General features: G+C 39.5%; 1 protein-coding gene across 1 annotated transcript in view; it reads left to right on the forward strand.

Moving 5' to 3' along the window:
• The first annotated feature begins 24 nt into the window (after positions 1 to 24).
• The window catches only part of CDC123 (cell division cycle 123), a 56,331-nt gene continuing 36,698 nt past the window's right edge, over positions 25 to 19,657 (forward strand). The window contains exons 1-6 of the mRNA XM_019710265.3: positions 25 to 240; positions 4,682 to 4,753; positions 10,792 to 10,849; positions 11,107 to 11,139; positions 15,491 to 15,586; positions 17,625 to 17,731. Coding sequence (XP_019565824.2) covers positions 167 to 240; positions 4,682 to 4,753; positions 10,792 to 10,849; positions 11,107 to 11,139; positions 15,491 to 15,586; positions 17,625 to 17,731 — 440 coding nt within the window. The 5' untranslated portion in view covers positions 25 to 166. The remainder of the gene's footprint in view (positions 241 to 4,681; positions 4,754 to 10,791; positions 10,850 to 11,106; positions 11,140 to 15,490; positions 15,587 to 17,624; positions 17,732 to 19,657) is intronic.

Raw genomic sequence — 19,657 nt, forward strand, 5'->3', positions numbered from 1 at the left:
CCCCGCGATTCTCCTCCTCTGCTCTCCTTTCTGGCACTTCCTCCTTGCTTTATGGACCGGAAGCGTCCTAGAGCCAAAATAGCTCGTCGGGCACTTCCGGGACGGGAGAAGAGGGTTCCGGGAGGCTGCTGCAAGGAGAGCGCGGGACAGCGGCGGCAGCTGGAGGATGAAGAAGGAGCATGTGCTGCACTGTCAGTTCTCTGCGTGGTACCCGCTGTTCCGAAGCCTTACCATCAAGAGGTGAGACGGGAGGGGCTACGTCGGTGCGATAGGCAAAAGGGAACTGCGACATTTTGGGCGAATCCTATCTCCGTCAAAACATGCAGGCCTTGTAACGACTGGATTGGAGCGCCAGGAGCTCCAGGACCGGGATTTCCACTTCCAAGTGGTATTTCAGGTGGGGAGATTAATGACGTCCATCCATATCTGCCGTGCGTCCTGTTGCGTGTCAGGAAATGTCCTAGGGGAAGTAGAAGTGTGTAGGTCGTGGTTCGAGAAGGTCAGAAGGTAGTGGGTTAAGGTGGCTTAGGCTTGGGGGTTCGCCATCACTGCTGTTAGAATTGCCAGTGATGGGAGGTGAGCAGGAGAACTGGGCAGTCCGGGCTTGCCCCTGGGGAACCCGCCGCGGGACGTAATTGCTTTCAGTCACAGTAAAACAAGAACAAGGATACAGACCCCACCTCAGATTTTGTGAAGCTCCAACATTACAGTGTACATATTAAGCATTGGTTAAGTATAGTTATATATTGCTAGGGATGGTAATGTACTGTGAGAGGGAGTCATCTGGAAAAGCTGCGGAACAGTATTTGCTTTCTAGTTCTCTGGCCCACAGTTTGCAGTGCAAGCAGAGGACTAATTGTTTCCTCCTTCACCCAGTCATGCAAGGTATATAGGCAAGGCAGCTGGGAGAAGATCCCCAAATGTTTAAAAGGAATCATAACACCTGGAGCAAGATGCACCAGCAGGCTTTCACTCCCTATGAGGGTTAGATCAAAGAACAAGAACTACATGCCTATGGATATGACTTTCTGTACTTAGCCCGCTCCCTCTTTCAGCCTCAATTTCCACTTATTTAGATATTAAGTGTCCCCACCTTTTCATTGTGTCCTCTTGGTGCCTAGCGTGTGAATACAGAGAGGGAAAGAAACTTCTCTGAAGTCTTGAGGGGTTGGAATAGCATAATGAGATTATTCAAAAGACTCTTCTTTCCCATCCTCTTCTGCCTACATAGAATCTGCTTCCAGTTATCCACGGTGTAATGGAGGTTAGAGCAGCACAAAGGAAGGGAATCTTTGCATTTGAAGATGGTCAGAGTCACACCGAAACAAAAGGAAGCTCTTCAACAGCAGCAGTGGACATGACCCCCTAATATAGAAGTTATCTTCCTACTTTACATGCCAGTTCTTCATTACGTGGCATAATTGAAATAGGCTTTGGGTCTGAGGTGATGCTAGAGTTCTTTATTTTGGGTTGGTATGGTATAAGGTATGTTTGGAAACCTGTCAGACATTTCACACTGACTTCCTTTCAACCTGTCATTTGCTTTCGGTGCAGGTAGCTTTTGTAAGCTCTGGCATAGTGTCCCTGCCGTCAGCAACATGCTGTGATGGTGAAGAATTGGACTCTGCCATCAGAGCCATCTGCCTGGCTTTGAATTTGGGTTCCACCAGCCTTTTGAGCAAATTGCTTAATCTCTCTAAGCCCCATCTGGAAAATTGAGAAAATAATAGGATTCTCATGGGAATTGAATGAGATAAAGCATTTAAAATGCTTGCTACTCTGTCTGGCATGTAGTAAACATACAGATACACATACGGTGCTTGTTGTTACCTTTTGGATTTAATCAAAGCTCCACTGGAGCAAAATCATTTTAGTTCACTTAAAATGTATACCATTCATATAAAGCTGAGAGTGAAAAATAAATGAAGAGGTGGGATTTTCTGAACAGTCCACTGCCAAGCTGTGTTGTCAGAACACATTCTTTTACTCTGTGTTTAAACTCTTCAGTCTAGTTAGTTCTGTGGTGATATTGCTGGAACCTAACATGTGGCAGGATACCCCTCCGCGCCCAGGCCAATCTGGTGGGGTTGTGCCACCTTTGTCATTGTCATCGTCAGCTTTAATGCTGAGAAACCATATTCTGGGTTTTGACTCAGCATTATTATTCAGTGTTTATTAATCATGGTTCAGAGATGATTACGCAGGTAAGAATAGAAGGACATGTTCTGACAAGTTCTAGAACTTTGACTCAGACTTAAGAAAAATTAGAAGGCTTTGGGCCATCCACCTTACCTTTCTAAGCGTGTTTTTTTTCCTCAAACATGAAAGTCACGTTCATCTGTAAAGTCCCTTTCTACCTCTAAAATTCCTTAAAGTAACTTATCTGTATATACAGAACTGTATCAGCTTGATGGTGTGGGTACTTTGTCATTTAACTCTTTTACATCTGTCAGTTAAACCTTATTGGATTCTCGCTTAATAGTGGATTTCAATGATGGGTTTAAGCTCTTCTCTGACAGCTGTACTAGCTTACTGTAAAGTGCCTGGCCATGACTTGTGTATGGCTGCAGTCTTTCGGGCATGGTTCCTTTTTCCTCCAAGTTTTGGTAGCACTTGGTACCTTGGTACATCTTGGTACAGCACTTACCATATTGTACTGTGATTTTTTATTTTTCTGTTAGAGTCACCTTGGTATCCTCCTTGACTTACACAACAGTGCAGGGTAGCTTCCTGAGGGAGACTTTAGAACTGTGACTGAAGAGTGCAGTGACTCGTGAGAACTATGCAAAATCCCACGTGGTGTCAGCTAGTAATATCTGTAAGAAGTGCAGACCCTCCAAATAGGAAGAATGTGTGTGCAAAGATTTCAGGATAGAATCAAACAGTAAGTAGATGTTTTGAATCCAATCAAGGGTTGATACCTGGAGGAAAAGTCCAGATTCAAATCAGACTTGAGAATTAGTGTAATTCAAAAACAGTGAACATGGACTCTGAAGTCATTGATTTGGGGACTTAGAGACATTGTTGATATAAGAGATTCTCTGTGTGCTCTCACTATGGTCAGCAAAATCACCCTAAATGCCTAGGAGCTGAAATTCTATCAACATTTCTCAGTATCAGGCCCCTGAAAAGAAGGTAAACAAACTTGCTGTTCTCTTGGAAAGGTTACCTCTGATTCTCTTGGGATGATATTGTTACTTTCATGGGTATCTTTATTTAACCCCAGAAATAACTAGAATTAAATATAGAGGTAATGATAATTCATACTTAAGATTTTTATCTTTTTTTCTATTTATTTAATAACTTTAAGAATTTGTCACTTTGAGGATAATAGGCATATGTAAAAAACAGATTAGCCTTGCGGTTCCGATTTAAATTGTGTAATTGGTTTAGAATTGTGATACATTAAAATGTATAAGAAAAACTTTCAAGTTTTTAAATAGTATCAGATTATTTGCAAGAACCTTAGATTCACTATACTTACAGGTTAATTTGCTGGCTTCATATGAGTAAAATATCAGGGAAGGCTTATTTGTAATTAGACAGTTGACAATTAAAAAGAAAATTGAATGGATTATTTTTATAAAAGAGTTAAAACTTCAAAAGCAACTTTTAAGTTTCAAAGGCTCACTTGAAATTGGTTAAAATTTAGCAGATTTACAAAGAGTAAGGTTTGGGAGTTGACCTTTTTTAAAAGCATGAAGAACTAGGCTTTTGAATATGAAATTATAACTGATATATCAGGTATTATTTTAAAAATTGAAGTAGCCCATGAATAATCTATTCTGTGCACAAAAACCATTGTGATGTGCCAAAAAAACTTATCAGTCAATAAATGAAGCATATTTATAAGTTGATCTTCTGTTGACCCTCTGAAAGCAGACCATAATCTTTTTCACTTAAAAAAAATACACGTCTCACGGCCAAAATAATAATATTACCTTTAGGTATCTGTGGCAGGATTTTTAAATGGTTTATTACTACAGGTAAAAACCAAATTTCCCATGAGGTTTTAAGTGACTTCTTAAATGGCTTTGCCATTCCTTGGTTATGGCGATCTGAAACAAATTACGCTAACGCATGGCCAGTTAAGGAGCTTTTTGCTCTGGTGATCAGTTAAGTCGAATGCCAGCGAAACATCCACACAGAGCATGACTCCTTCAGGGTATGTGATCCTTGCTCACCAAGGAATGGTTTCCAGAGTCTTAGTCTAGTCTGCCCTCTGTCTTTGAAGGTGGTCAGATGCTCTTAAGCTTCTGATTGGTTTGCTACATTTCCTGTGCTGCTGCAAATACCTGCTGGTCTCTAATTTCCTAGGGGCGTTACATAACAACTGTACTCAAGCAGAATTCTTTTGAGTTGGTCGCTTTCACATTGTGATTTCAGCCTGGTTCTTTGGATTTGGTTGGCTTTTGTTTCTGTATCACAAAGAAAACTGGCAGTTTTATGAACCTAATTCAGTTTACTGCAAAATTTATTCATGTTATTCTGATTTCTAGTCTGTGGCCACCAAATGTACATCATTAACATTTCCCACTTCCTATTCAAATAAAGGGGACAAGTAATTAAAAAATTAATTGAGTTTGGAGTTTTTTCTCTTTACTTATGCATGGTCTTTTTAAATGATGCCATTTTTTGATATATGCTTGCTTTTTTTTTTTTTTTTTTTTTTTTTTTTTAGTGTCATTCTTCCACTTCCTCAGAATGTGAAGGATTATTTACTCGATGATGGAACTCTGGTGGTTTCAGGAAGGTAAAGTACATCAGAAAGTATTTTTAACTTTATCATAGAGAAATGTTGTGCTGATTAAATCTCAACTTTTGCCGTGTGAAATAAATACATTAGCTTTGACACCATTCTTTCCCCTTTTTTTCCCTAGTTAAAATTATGTGATCTTTCTCCTGTATTCCTTGTAATCTTATTAATGCACAATTAATAAGATTTTCAGAATGGAGTACTTCTAATAATTGCTAGATATGAAATTGAACGGTTCCTTTCATCTCTGCTGTTAGAAAATGGATATGTTGATAACGATGCCTTCTGGAGATGGGTTGGGGTTGGTGGGGTAAGAGGGCCTGTTATGACCCTTTGAGGTCCTTCAATTTTTAAGATAAAACATTCATTGTCCATTGCAAACAGAGCTTTACTAGGGCATATCATTTAGTGTGTTAGCATTTTGTTCCCCACAGTTAACCCACCATGGCCCCACCTCCACTTTCTCTGTCCATGTAGTTTCTCTGTTTGTAAAAGAAGAAGTTACCTTGCTTTAGTCTTTTAGTGCCAACTTGAAAGTTGAAGAATCATAGAAGTTAATGATGTTCCTGTTTGTTACTTCAGGTCTCTGCTCAGCAGTCCTGTTACCGTGGTGCTCATCCTTCAGCATCCTCTCTACAATAGCCTAGTGGAAACCCTTGCTAGGACCTCACTCTTGTTTATAGAATTATAGGTTGGAAGTAATTTTTCCTTAGAATTATTGAACAATTTGTTTTATTGTGATAAAATGCACATAACATAAAATTTATGTTAACCATTTTAAAGTGTACACCTCATTGGTTTTAAGTACATTTATAATGTCCATTACCATTCATCTCCAGAATTTTATCGTCCTGTGAAACTGAAAGCTCTCTGTGCCTCAGTTTTCTTGTCTGTAAGTGGGGTGACTGATATCATAGAACTAACCTCATAGGATTGGGGCCAGGATAAAAAGAGATCGTGTGTGAAGTGTGTGAAATGTTTAGCCCAATGCCTAGTCTAGTGTATGTTAAGAGATACTGCTCTCATCATCGTTAATCGCAGTCTGAGCATTAAATACATCAGTCAGTATATAAGTGAAAATTGTCGTAAGTGCTATGAAGGAAATGGGGAGGTCACTCACATATTAAATTACTGGGGGTAGGGGCGGGGCTGAGGATTGCAGGGAGGGTTGGAATAGCCTGAAAAAGTAACTTAGGAGCCTCTGAGACGAAGTTAGGGTGTCAGTTGAAGGGCAGAAGGAAGAATCTTCCAGGCTGAGGGAGCAGAACTAAGGGGGATTCTGAGGCATGGAAGAGCTTGCCATGCATGAAAGTAAGGGTTACGTGTTTGGAGCATGGTAGGGGCAAGTGGTGTGAGACTCAGCTGGGGACATGGGAGAGGTAGTTAGGGTTCAGGTTGGGGTGGGTGTGGGGGAGTCATGTTGAAGATCCTAGAATTTATTCTGAGGTCAGCAGGAAGGCACTGAAGGGCTCTGAGCCAGAGAGTGACTTCAGCAGTTTTCCACTGTGAACAGTGACTGTATGAAAACCGGACACCAGTTAGGATATTACATTGGACCAAGTGAGAACGGATGGTGGCTTGCACTAATGGTGACCCTGGACGGGGAAGAAGTGAATGAATTTGACATGTCTTGGATCTCGTTCATAATGCACAGGGCACTTAGTATCTGAACAAGTTGGAGTTTTTAGTAGCAGAGAAGTGGGGAAATAGCTAATTGGGTCTGCCGTAGTCCTGATTCTTCATGCCTTATCGCTGTTCCTTCCACGTGCAATACATTCCTTTCACTCCAGGCTGTAAGTTCTTCATAGTGTCTTATTTATAACTTAGCATGGAGTCTGGAGTCAATAAATATTTGTTGAATGAGTGAATGAATGAACATGGTTACTTCACTCTTTTTCGTGGTGGCCTGTACTGAGTCAGAGGAATAGTATGGACCAAGGATGGTAACTAGGTTTATCTTGTTGCCAACTCAGATCTACTGGTAATGGTTTCCTGGAGTGATGTGTTCGGAAGAATTCTGAAGCTGCATCCAGGGTTCAGGGAAAGAGAACGTATCGTTTGATTATCATTGCCTAGAGTGGGTATTGGAAAGGCTGGTAACATGCATTTCTGGTGGAGACTGATTCATTTTCAGTGGGTGCCTACTGTGAGATGGGTGCTGAGCCTGCTACTGGACTAACAAGATGGTTGGGTGCGACTTCCTACCTTGGGAATTCAGGCTTAGTAGTCAAGTCAAAGATGTAAAAAAATAGATGTCTGGGGTTTTTTGAATAAAAGCATCCAGTATTCTGATAAGCAATATTTTTGGAGCTTAAGCAATCACTGTGAGTGGGGATGATCCAGGAAGTTTTTATCGTACAGGTGGTAACTGAACTTGGCCCACAGAATGGGGTTGACTCAGTGTGTCCGAGTACTAAGCCTCTCCATCCCTTTCCGGTCCTGAGTTCTTTCTTAAGGCAGAATAATAACAGATGCCAATTATAAAACACATGTTAGATATGTTCATGTTTTGAATCTTCACAACTCTGTCAAGAAATAATACCTAAAGTAGAGATAATATTAAGAAATGATAGTGTAAGTATCTTGTTAAGAAATAAATACGAAGCTACCAGGAGTGGTTTTGTTCAGATTTATTGAGTGTATATTTTATGGTAAGTGTTATGGTAGCAGTCATTGGAAAGGCATATCCTCCTCTGTAAATCAAGAAATTGACACACTGGTTAATCAATCAATCAATCAGTCTGTTGTGATTTTGGTTAATGTATACCAGTTTCCCAAATTTTAATCAAGTCTTTGTAATCCTAAAGAATTGAGCTTCCAGATCCGCAAAGCAAAGAACCAGACACTGTTATAGGACAGGCAGGCTCACTTGTTAGGTAAAATCTCAGAGCTTCTGTTATTTATGGCACCGCGTGGGTCTTCTGTTGGTCTCGCTAAGGTCACGCCTGCGGCTGTAGTCCTATGGGGGCTTGACCGAACTGCACAGTTTTAAGGTGGCCTCGCTCACGTGTTTGGCAGTTGGTGCTGACTCTTAGCTGGGCCTCTCTTCCCATGTGGTCTCGCATCCTCCGAAAGACTAACCTTAGCTTCACATAGTGGGGGCTGTGTTCCACAAAATGTGAGTGAGGAGGCTGTGAAGACTTGACACCTCGGCTCAGAATTGTGGGGTCACTTGTGCTACATTCTGTTGTCCGCAGTGAGTCCTGAATTTAGCCAGTCTAAATTAAAGGGATGTGGAAATAAATGCTATTTCTTCATGAGAAGAGTGGCAAAGTCACCCTGCAAAAGGGCATGCCTAACGCCGTACAAGAATTACTGTGGCCATCTTTGCACATCACCTGAGGTTTTCCCCCCATTCGTTGTGCTGTATACTTCGTGGGCCCTTTAGTTCTAGAGACTTAACATTTTTTAGTTCGGGGACATTTAAAAATACTATATCATTGATGATTTCCTTGCTTTTCTTTCTAGAAGTCTTATTATTTAGATGTTGGATCTGCTGGATTAATTCTCTGAACTGTATAATTTCTTCTTTATTGTCTATTTCTTTGTCATCGTAGTTCTACTTTCTAGGTAATTTCTTTGATTTTGCCATTCATTCCATTGAATTTTTAAACTTCCGCTATCTGGTTTATAGATTCTACAAGTTCAATCCTGTCCTCTGTTCCTTTCTTCTGGCCTCTTGTTATTTCATGGATGCAATATCTTCTTTTATCTTTAAGGATATTAATGATTTTTTAGAGTATTTTTTATTTGCTCCCTTTATTGTCTTATTTCTTCCATGTACCTTTTTCTTCTTCATTTTTTAGAAACTCTTTTTTATCTTGGAGCCTTTCTATAGTTTTCTAATGATCTTAGGCCTTTATTTGTATTTAAGAGTGAGGGACACACATACATATACATTTGGAAACTGTGTACGTGGGTGTGTTATCAACCTCAGGTGTGGTTGCTTGTCACCTGTGAGCCAATAACAGAGAGAAAAAGTTGGCGGAAAGAAAAGCAGGTTTGTTCAAAATGCCAGCATTCCAGGAGGATGGCAGATGCTTCTCCTGTTCCCAGCACGCCCAAAAGGTTTTATAGGCTCTTAAGATGAGGCAGAACAAAGGAAGAAGGGAGTTTTCTGGGTGTTGAGTTTGAAGAAGGAATAGTGTTACCCGGGATCTGGTTTGTTTCACAGATACAGTTATCTCAGTCTCATTGTAGGAGTGGGTCCCATCACAAGGCTGTCACAGCTTCTTTCAAGTCAGGACCAGGGGGTTTAGGAGATAACAGGTGAGCCTGCAGCCTTGAGAAAACACTAAATCCAGTTGTTCTGCAAATTAGCGAAGTATGAGTATGGCCTTGAGTAAACAGCCATTAAAGTCGCAGGAGGGGAAGGAAGCAAAGAAAAGAAAATTTTAAAAACCTTTAAACTAGATTACATTGGCAAACCGAACCAAACTAGAGTGTTAAATCTTGAAAATAAAAACTACAGTATAGCCCTTACAGGGGGGGCTCCTTGACTAAGATTGATGGAAGATTCCAGCTGACAGTATTTGTAGGTGTTTCCTCTGGGGGTTCAGGCTCCACAGAGAGGAATCGTGGAATCTGTCCACACTTGGGGAGCAGGGTGGGCACAAGGGGACCGGAGGTCTCACTGTTTGCAGGACTTGCACATTATGGGCCTGAGGTCTGAGCCTCTGTACTTCATTTTTTCCGAGAATAAACTTGCTTACCCCTGGGGGTGGCGGAGGTTAGCTGCTTGGGTGTGCACATTGAGGAAGGCCGAGTGAGTCGTCCTGCCCCTTTACGGACTGGACACTAGTCACCCTGTTCATAGTCCAGGGCTACGGCCCCATCATCCACCTGGACTCCATGTCCTGGGTGTTGCTCCGTGAGTTACCCCCCACACTGGCTTTCTGGTTTCCAAACTTTTGTTGTCATCTTTCTTCTACAGTTGTCTCCTTTTGGGTCCTTTTCCCTTGGGATCTTTCCTGTCATTTTAGTGGAGTTTCAAATACCCATGGTCAACCAGAGGCTCCATTTTCCTTTTTCTTGTCGTTTCTTTGTATAGATCCTGTGCTGGCTCTTATTCTGATTATTATTTGTTTCAGTTAGTGAGTGAGTTCTTCTTAGGCCCGTAGTTTGTAGTTGACTGTTGAGGAGGGCCCAGGACCCATTATTCCCTGGAGTTCTTTCAGCTTTTGCTTCCCTCAGGCAATGCAGATTGGCTGCTCCAAGGCCCCTTCCAACACCTGCTTCAGGCAGTGACTTCTTCAAAGAGAGCGTGTCTGAGTATTTCTCTTGCCCTCTGTCCCCCACAGCTCTCTGTGGTTCCGGTCCAGACACCAGCCCACACGCTCTTTTCACTGTATAAACAACGATTCTCGGCTTTGCCCCTCAGGGCTGTCCCACAGCTCGGCAGGTTTCCTGTGGTGGGGTCTTCCCGCTGGTCCTCCTGTCTTTGGCGGCATGTTCTCATTCACTGCATTCAGACTCTTAGTGTCATCACAGGAGGAGTCTGTCTGAGTTTTCCTTTCCTTGTTTCTAGTGGTTTCAGAGAAGAGAAGTTTTTATTCTGTCATCTCTTCTGGCAGTGTACTCTCATTAATTTCATGTTGGTTTTTAATAGTTTGTGTCTCAAAAAGTGAACTTTTCCTGAATGAACTAATCAGAGACGGTTTTGGAAACATGGAGGAAAAACAGAGGGTTGCTAAAGGGGCGGGGGGGGGGTGGGGATAAGGGGAAGGTGAGAGGTTTTGAAAAATAGTCAGTAACCACAATATGGTCATGGGGGTTTGAAAATTAATTTGGGGAACGTACAGAGGGATAGTGGATGGGGGGAGGGGGGTTCACACAGTGGGAGGGATATAAATGATAAACGTCTAAGTTTTGCTTTGTCTTGTGCACCTGAAACTAATAAAAAAAAAAAGGTGAACTTTTCCTAATATCACCCTCCAATCTAAGGCTGTTTTTTTTATATCTCAGTACACCTGAAATTATGACTGCATGGTGCGAAAGCCCTTTTCTTGGTTAACTTTTGCTTTATGGTCTTCTAGAGAGGATCCACCAACACGTTCGCAGCCAGACAGTGATGATGAGGCAGAAGAAATACAGGTTGGTTCAGAATGAAGTGCTCTGTTCTATAGACTGTTCTAATTTAAATGATCTCAGACGTGGTTCTGACGTTTAGCATATATTCAATAAAGTGAGAAATTACACGAAAATCTCACTTTGACTTACACTTTTACTTATGTATGCTTTGTGTTCAGAAGAAGATACTTGGCATCATTTCTAGATTGTAACGCTGCCTTCTGGAGGTCCAGTGCACTGTCCACATTTAACGTTTTGTTTCTGTCCTTTTCTCCATGCAGTGGTCGGATGATGAGAACACGGCCACACTTACGGTAAGAGCGGAGTGCCCACGTGGGGACAGCCTCACTCTGTCACACAGGGGGCCGTAGGGTTTTAGTGCATGTGTCTCTACAGTCTCACTTATCATTTCAAATATTGTTTTCTGTGTTGGCTGTTATGTATGTATTATTTGGAAAAATAACATGAATCATACAGGCAAACATGGCTGCCCTTTTTCCCCGTGGGATTACAAAGGAAATAATTGCATAATTGATGCTTTGACTTGTTTCTCTGAAGCCCTGAAAGTCTAATAGTAAACTCTGAGGTTCCTAGATCCGTGGAACCTAAATTAAAGGAAAAAATCTGTATTTACGTAGTCAAGTATATTTAAATTGCATAAAAATTAGTTTCTTTCAAGTGAGAATAGAATTTCTGACATTAATCAGTAGCTTGTATAAAAATGTAAAAGTTGATCGAACATATTACAGTCTTTCAGGATAAGAGTGCTGTTGTGAAATTTAACTTATAAAAGCATTCTTAAAGGAATGAATGAAGTATAAATGCATTTCTAGAAATAAAGTAGGTAAGTGAAACTCGTCATACCTTGCTTGAGATAATAGAGAAAGGTTTTTATAAAATGTAAAGGCACAATAAAGGAAACTAGTTTTCGGGGAAGGTATATTCTAATGCAATTCCTAATAAGTAGATGCTTCTGTTTATTTTAATGAAAGAGATGTGGTTTCCAGGGTACAAGAAAAAAAAGTGGAAATGCCTAAGCTGATGCATTCCCTTAGGTATAAAGAACATGCCAACATACTGAGAAAGGCGAAGTTTGCATATTTTATTTTACTCTGGATGTCATACAGGTCAGTCAGTCGCCTTTTATGAGCACTCTGTTCTTTCCAGCATGCCTGTAGTTACCCGCTGTGCCCAGGGTACTGCGGTGGGTTCTGTGAAGTAGACAAGGGTGACTGATTGATTCCTGCCATCGGAGTTTATGAACCAGTGGGGAAAGATGCCCCATTTTGGGGGGAGATGACAAAGTGTGTCAGAACAGAGAACAGTTACAACTGAGGGGCTCTCGACATACTGAAAGGGAGAAGGGACATTTGACCTGGACCTTCAAAGTGGTAAGGATCATCAGTATCAACTCATGTTTTTAAACATAGGTAGGTAGATACAGAAATGAATATATATGCGTGTGTGTGTGTGTCTGTTTACCAAAGTCTGCTAAGGTCTAGACGCAGTGACAGAGGATGTTATGGCAGCAGTAAGCATTCCTAGGGTCCTGATCTTGGTTTCTAAATGCCATTCTCCATGAAAAGGAATCCAAGCCCCATGGAGAAACTCAAGACGGGGCAGGAAGCGAAGATGAGCCTGAAACAACTTGTTTCGGAAGTGAGGAAGTAATCTAAGCATGATGGGCACATGACAGAAAGGTTCCTGGAGCCAGCTTGACTCGGCTGGCCAAGTAATTGGAGCATCGCAACAAAGAGCGACAGTAATGGAGTCTGATCACTGACTAAAATTAGAATCCATGAAGCCATACTGACGGCAGTAAATGATTCAATTAAATCAATGGAGCAGAGGCGAAAGCCCTTTATAGTGAAAAAGGGACCAACTAATAAATGTAGATGAAATGATAGAATTAGAAATCACCATTTGGCAGCTATCACAGTAGTAATTGATGGAATAGATGTTAAAACTCATGGGTGAGTATTTGATAAAAAAGAGGACACTTGCGTCTTCTCAAAGTATCTCCACCAAAATTACTTATTAATTACAAAAGGAAGAATAGTAACTTCCCAATGGAAAGAGCTGGCAGCCAAGCGATCAAAGCTAACCTTGTCAGGATGGCAGACCTACATTGTCTGATAGGATGCACCATGGACACATCCCCTGCACGACGACCCTGAAGGAGGAATCACCCAGCAAGCTCTGTGCTGGGGAAGTTGCGCAGAATAACTGCCCTGGACGCTTCACAACTGTCAGGGTCATGAAAGGTGCATAACAACAGAAGCAGCACTTACGCTAACATTTTAAAATGTATTTAATGACAGGCACACATATCGTAAGTATGAACTCCTGACTACAGAAGGGTCACCCCACTTTGTACTGGTGTTGCCTGTGGTTGGGGAGAAGGATTAGGGACGAGAGCAAGGAGGCAAAGAGCTTCGTATAGTTTCTTCCCTTAAGAAATTTAAAGGTCTGGGTCAAGTATGCCAAATTGTTGAATGTTTGGATTATGATTTAAAAAAATGTTAAAAAGACACCCTTTCTGAATGGGTGTGGTGCCGGGATGCGGTGGTGGGTAATTTCAAAAGACAGGTGAGTCTGGATCATAGAAAGTCTGTATATGTGATTAAAGTGTGGATTTTATCCCGCTTAGAATGGAACCTTTTCCCAAACAACTGAGGTGTTATGTAAATTTAAAATCCACTGGTTGAGCCAGGAGCCTAAAATCTGTTAAAAGATAATTTTCAGATAGAGGAGGTAGAATCGTGACATCTGTATAGATATAAAACTAACACATTTTGAAGGTTATTTCATTCATGAGGGAACCAGGCAAATGTTATACCTGGTTCAAAGAGAATCAAAGAACAAAGAAAGACATTCATAGATTAGGAATATTGAAATGTATATGCAAATGAGACAAAACTGGTTTTTCCTCCCTCAACGGTGGGAGGGAAGACAACTGGATTTCTACCAGGATAGAATTTTCATGGCCATAGAAATAACTTTTGATTGTTATGCTTACCTGCAGTTTACCAAGTTGTAGAATAGCTACAGACCAGCTAGAATCAGATAAACCAGGAGGGAGGGCTGTATGTAAACAATAGTCTTCCACTGAAGCACAGATTTTTCTTTAGAATGCGTCAACTTTTTGTAATTTAAATTAGAGTCCTTATGGGAGGATTTTTTTCAAGTTCAGTAATTTGAGGGTTTAGGGAACCAGTCACCTCTTTTAAAACGTAATACATAAATTTAAAGCAGTCCTTATATGTGGAGTTTTATGGGATAGGAAAATTAAATTGTTTTATCTTTGAAGATTGAATCCCTTCATGTTGTAAAATTTGTGCAACTGCCATTTAATCAAAATTATTGCTAATGCAGATCTTAGATAAGTGTTTTTGTGGATAGAGCTCTGGAGGAGCTAAATCAGCAACTTTAGGGGATTGTAAAGAAATGTTGGCTTAGCATAAATCATAATTCTTTTTGATGGGGAGAGGCGAATAGAAAATGAAGGACTCAAGGCTGTTACTCTAAATTGCTGGCGTTTAATTTCGTATGTTTAAGCTGAGGAAGTCAGACAGAAGATAGATATAGGGCGGGCTGTCACACAACTGAAAGATGCTGCTAAGCAGTCTGGAGATTCTGTGCATCCATAGCAAAAGGAAGGGCCTTCTGGCCTGCCTCGTCTCCCATCATTACTCACTAGCCTTGTTGCTTAAAGCTGCTGTCTAGTTTGGGGGATATATTACCATTTTTTTGAACGTAACGGTTTTTGGTCTGTTTCTCAGATTCTTGTCACAGTTTTGCCGCTGTCATAATTGGTTTAGACGTTGGGGGTTAGCATGCGCCATTTGATTTATTTATCTTTGCAGTGTGTAGTGTAGCGAATTCTATTCTGACTCCCACCTCCCTCCCTCCAATGGAAGAACTTGTCATTACAGGACTTTTTCAGACTTTGCAGCTGCTCAGCAGGGGGCAGCAAATACAAAGGGATAATGTGACAGTAGAGACTTAATACTTGTGTGTTGTCTCTCCTCTTCACGCCTCTTACTTCCCTTTTCTCTACGTTTGTTTGCTACAGTCATAGTGACAGGCTCGAGGCAGAGCATAATACTGAACACTTTTAAGTTCCTTCACAGCTGTATTTCTATTTCCTTCCTGATTGAAATGATACTTAGAATGTTTTGCTTCCTTGCTTATATAACATATGCATTTTAAAATCAACCAAACTGGAACGAACAGTTTAATTTCACCAAGGTCCTATTTTTGAGTTTTGTTTATATTAAAACTTGTCTGGAAATAGCAGTGTTTAAATACAGTTAACTACATAATTTATTTCTCATTCTCATGAAGACTTGTGGGGATATGTCCAAGAATCTTTTCTTGCAAATGCAAAGGCTTCTGGGCCTTTCAACGTGAGATATTATTTCTGAGAGTCGGTGACATCCCATCTGTCTCTTTTCACTTAATAAGTACTGATTCCTTCCTCACATCCCCAGATGCCTCGTGACATCTGTCTCTTTAGCTTTGTGGATTTTAATTGTTTTGGAAAGGGACATTTGGACACTTTTCCCCTTTAATACCCTAAATAGTTTAACCTTGAGATTTTGATTTTTGTATTTATTGTGATGATATTGACTTGCCCAAATATTTTCTTCTTTCTCTTTGTAGGCACCGGAATTTCCTGAGTTCACCACTAAAGTCCAAGAAGCTATCAATTCCCTGGGGGGCAGTGTGTTTCCTAAGCTTAACTGGAGTGCCCCACGGGTAGGACACATTAGTCAATCTCATTGTTTGCATATTCATTGCTTTGCTATTCATTACATTTTATATTCCCATATAGGGTCTAATTATATTCCTCATTCTAGAGAAAATACTGGGACATTTATTTTTATTTCTCCCTGTTACTTTATTTTCTGATTTTGCAGTACACTTTCCTGGCTCTGTAAAGTACTGTCAATTTTGCCAAAAGTCAGTTGAAACCTCCTGTGGTGCTGATCGTGCTATAGAAAGCTAAGGAAATCCATACTTTGTCCTTTTCTATACTTCAGGTGTTTAGTTTAACAGAGACATTTTTCTCTTTTGTAAAGTAATAAAACTTGAAATATTGTAGGATCTAGAAATAGAGCAGTTTGAGAAATCAACTGATACTTTTTCAATTGTGTTTTATTATTTTAACATTGCATTGGCAAGATTTTTTTTAAAGTTAAGGTCTGAAAAAATTCCCTATTTTTTTTAATCCAATGGAAAACAAATTTTATGTCAGCAAAGCTCATTGAAAGAATCAAAGACTTAATTACATTTTCAAAAATCATCTCGTGCTTATCTCTTGTTCTAAAATGAATGACAAATTGTACTTAATCTAATTTTTATTTTTACTTATTGAAATTAATTACACGTATACATAGTTTAAATTTTCAAAAGATCTGGAAGCTTGCTACAAAAATCAGCGGGTTCTCATACATTTTGCTTCATCATTTCCCACTCTTCAGAGGTGTTCAAGTATTTTAGTATATTCTCTTGTTATTCTTCAGTTTGAGGCATTTATTATTGACTTCTTACTCTAGAACAGAAAGATTCAGCTCTCTTTCATCTCCTGTCCTCACTACTATTTATTCTACCCTCAGTATAGTAATCTCAGACTTTTTATTCTATTAGTATTCAGTGTTTCTAATCCTTAGGATTATGCAAACACTGTGTACACATCTGATATGTACTATGGTACTATGGTTATTTACGTTTTCCTGTTCAACATTTTGTTTTCCCTGAAGTTAGTAATTGTCTCGTTTATTCAGTTGCATGATTTTCTGTATGTATACTGTTGTCTCACTAGAGTTAAATCTTTGTGTTCAATATGCCATCTTTAACCAGAAGTTCATCATCTTTGTCATTGGGAGAAATTATAAAGGAGTTACTCTAGAGAAGCTGTCAAAGCTCGTTTTTAGTTTATATGTGAGAAGTAATTTGAATCGGTCCTTATTACTGAATTGGGTTGAGGCTTTCCACTTAAGATGGGGTAATTATTTGTAGTTTTAGGTTATTCATTCATTTTTTATTTATTGAGTGCCTACTATGTGCCAGTGCTTTCTTTCACATAGCGTGGATAGTTGGATATATTTTTTTTTACAATCATAATTTTTTCAAAATTATATTATTGTTCTGTGTCTGATCTATCTATGGGAGGAGTATCTATTTTATCACTTTTAGGCATGTTCCACTGAGCTTTGTGCCTGCTGTGCCTGCCATTCTTATTTTTTATTTTTTTGGTTCATATGTATGAAACATTTACCATTTAAAATTGTGGTGGTTTAGAATATTTCAGCTCCTGTCGCAGATTTGATTAGACATGAGTCCTTACTGCTACGGTCACAACAGTCAGGTGTCCCAGCCATCACTCCCCAGAAACAGGAAGAAGGGCGAGGACCTCCTTTTTCTTACAGAGTAGCTGGTCAGGCTATTTCTTTACAGCTTCATCTTCTAGCTGAAGCATCAGCGTTGCTAATACCTCTTGATCCCCTGCTTTCATCACCAGTAAGCAAAACATAGGGCAGTTCTTGGGCCTGAGCTAAAAGGTGAAGACCCTAACATGTCAGTGTTCGTAACTGAGTGTCAGCATGTAATGGTGATGCTAGGCATTGTTTCCAAGTAGAATTTGACATTTGACAGTATAGCTGAAATTCTTACCTGATTTGTTTCTTTAAACCCTTGAAGTAATATGCATTATCGCTTTTGTGTATAGGCCTGAGCATCATTCATGGCAACTAACTTCGACTATATACTAAGCAGTATGTGTTTTATTATTTAGGATGCGTACTGGATAGCAATGAATAGTTCTCTGAAATGTAAAACCCTCAGCGACATCTTTCTACTTTTCAAGAGTTCTGATTTCATCACCCGTGATTTCACCCAGCCGTAAGTATGTCTCTTGTTCTTCCACGTCAGAAGTCTCTGTACTTGTGAGAGTTTTTCTACAGATGAAATTCCATTAGTTCTAGAACTATTGTAAACAACTGTTCCCTCTAACAAGTCTATTTCATATTCTCAAATGACCTATTAAATATTAAAGCAAATTTTTCTTTTTACAGTAAATGATATATAATGAGTATCTCTAAATATCAAGGTCTTTCTATATATCTGCCTGTTAAATATTTTGGTAATTTTCTTCTTATTATAAAACCAGTATATGCTTATCAGAGAAAAACAAAATTAGGAACTATAGCTAAATAAAAACAGGAAATGTAAAAGCACCCATGATCTCACCAGAGTTGGTTTTATGTACTTGGAGAATTTTATCTATACATAAAAATATGTCTCTGACGGTATTCCAATTTTTTTAAAACAAAAACAGGATCATATAGTTCATATTGCCTGGTAGGCTATTTCTGCCCTTACCAATATATAGCAAACATCTTTATGTGTTATTAAATACTTAAATGCATCATTATTTTAAATCACCTTAATACTATACCACTGGATAGTTATAGCATAATTTGTTTGACTAGTCCTCTATTCTTTTTTTAAAATTAAATTTATTGGGGTGACAACGGTTAATAAAATTATATAGATTTCAAGTGTACAATTCTACAATAAATCATCTATATTGCATTGTGTGTTCACAACTCAAAGTCAGATCTCCTTTTGTCACTATATATTTAATCCTCTTTACCCTCTTCTACCACTCCCCTTTCTCCTTACCCTCTGGTAACCACTGAACTGTTGTCTGTGTCTTGAGTTTTTGTTTGTTGTCAGTTTTATGTCCTACATATGAGTGAAATCACATGGTTCTCAACTTTTTCTGTCTGACTTATTTCAATTAGCATGATAATCTCAAGATCCATCCATGTTGTCGCAAATGGTGCTATTTCATCTTTCTTAAGGCCAAGTAATACTCCTTTGTATGTATCTACCACATCTTCTTTGTCCAATCATCTATTGAAAGATACTCCAATTGTTTTTATATCTTGGCCACTGTGAATAAAGCTGCAATGAACAAAGGAGTACATACATCTTTACAGATAAATGTTTTCAGATTTTTTGGGTAGATACCCAGGAGAGGGATTGCTGGGTCATACAGTAATTCTATTCTTAGTTTTTGAGGAACCGCCATACTGTTTTCCAGAGTGGCTGTACCAATTTACATTCCCACCAGCAGTGTATGAGGGTTCCTTTTTCTCCACAGCCTCTCCAACACTTATTATTACTTGTTTTCTTGATGATAGCCATTCTATTAGGTGTGAGGTGGTATCTCATTATGGTTTTGATTTGCATTTCCCGAATAGCTAGTGAAGTTGAACATTTCTTTCATATCTGTTGGTTATTTGTATGTCTGTTCAGGTGCCTTGACCATTTTTAATTAGATTGTTTGGTTTTTGGTTGTTGAGTTGTATGAATTCCTTATATATTTTGGATATTAGCCCCTTATTGGAGGCGTTGTTTGCAAATATCTTCTCTTATTAGGTTGGTTTCTTTTGCTGTGCAGAAGCTTTTGAGTTTGATTTAGTGCCATTCATTTATTTTTGCTTTTACTTCCCTTGCCTTTGAGGTCAAATTGATAAAATCTTCTTGAAGACCCAGGTCCATAAGTTTAATACCTATGCTTTCTTCTATGCAGTTTATTGTTTCAGGTCTTATATATGGCCCTCTAATGTACAGTTCTGCAGTGGATGTCCTTGAGCTAAATCTCTGTGCACTTTCCTAATTTTTCCTTAGGACAAATTTCTTCCTTTGCCAGTTACTTTACCGCTAAAGGCCCCAACTCTGTCGTCCTCGTCACAGGCAGAGCACACCTGCACTGCTGAGCTGTGGGAATGTCTTTATGCCTCTTTCCTTCTGTCATCA

This window comes from Rhinolophus sinicus, chromosome 1, assembly GCF_057876585.1.
Source record: "Rhinolophus sinicus isolate RSI-liver-muscle chromosome 1, RSI-T2T, whole genome shotgun sequence".
Classification (NCBI taxonomy): Eukaryota; Metazoa; Chordata; class Mammalia; order Chiroptera; family Rhinolophidae; genus Rhinolophus; species Rhinolophus sinicus.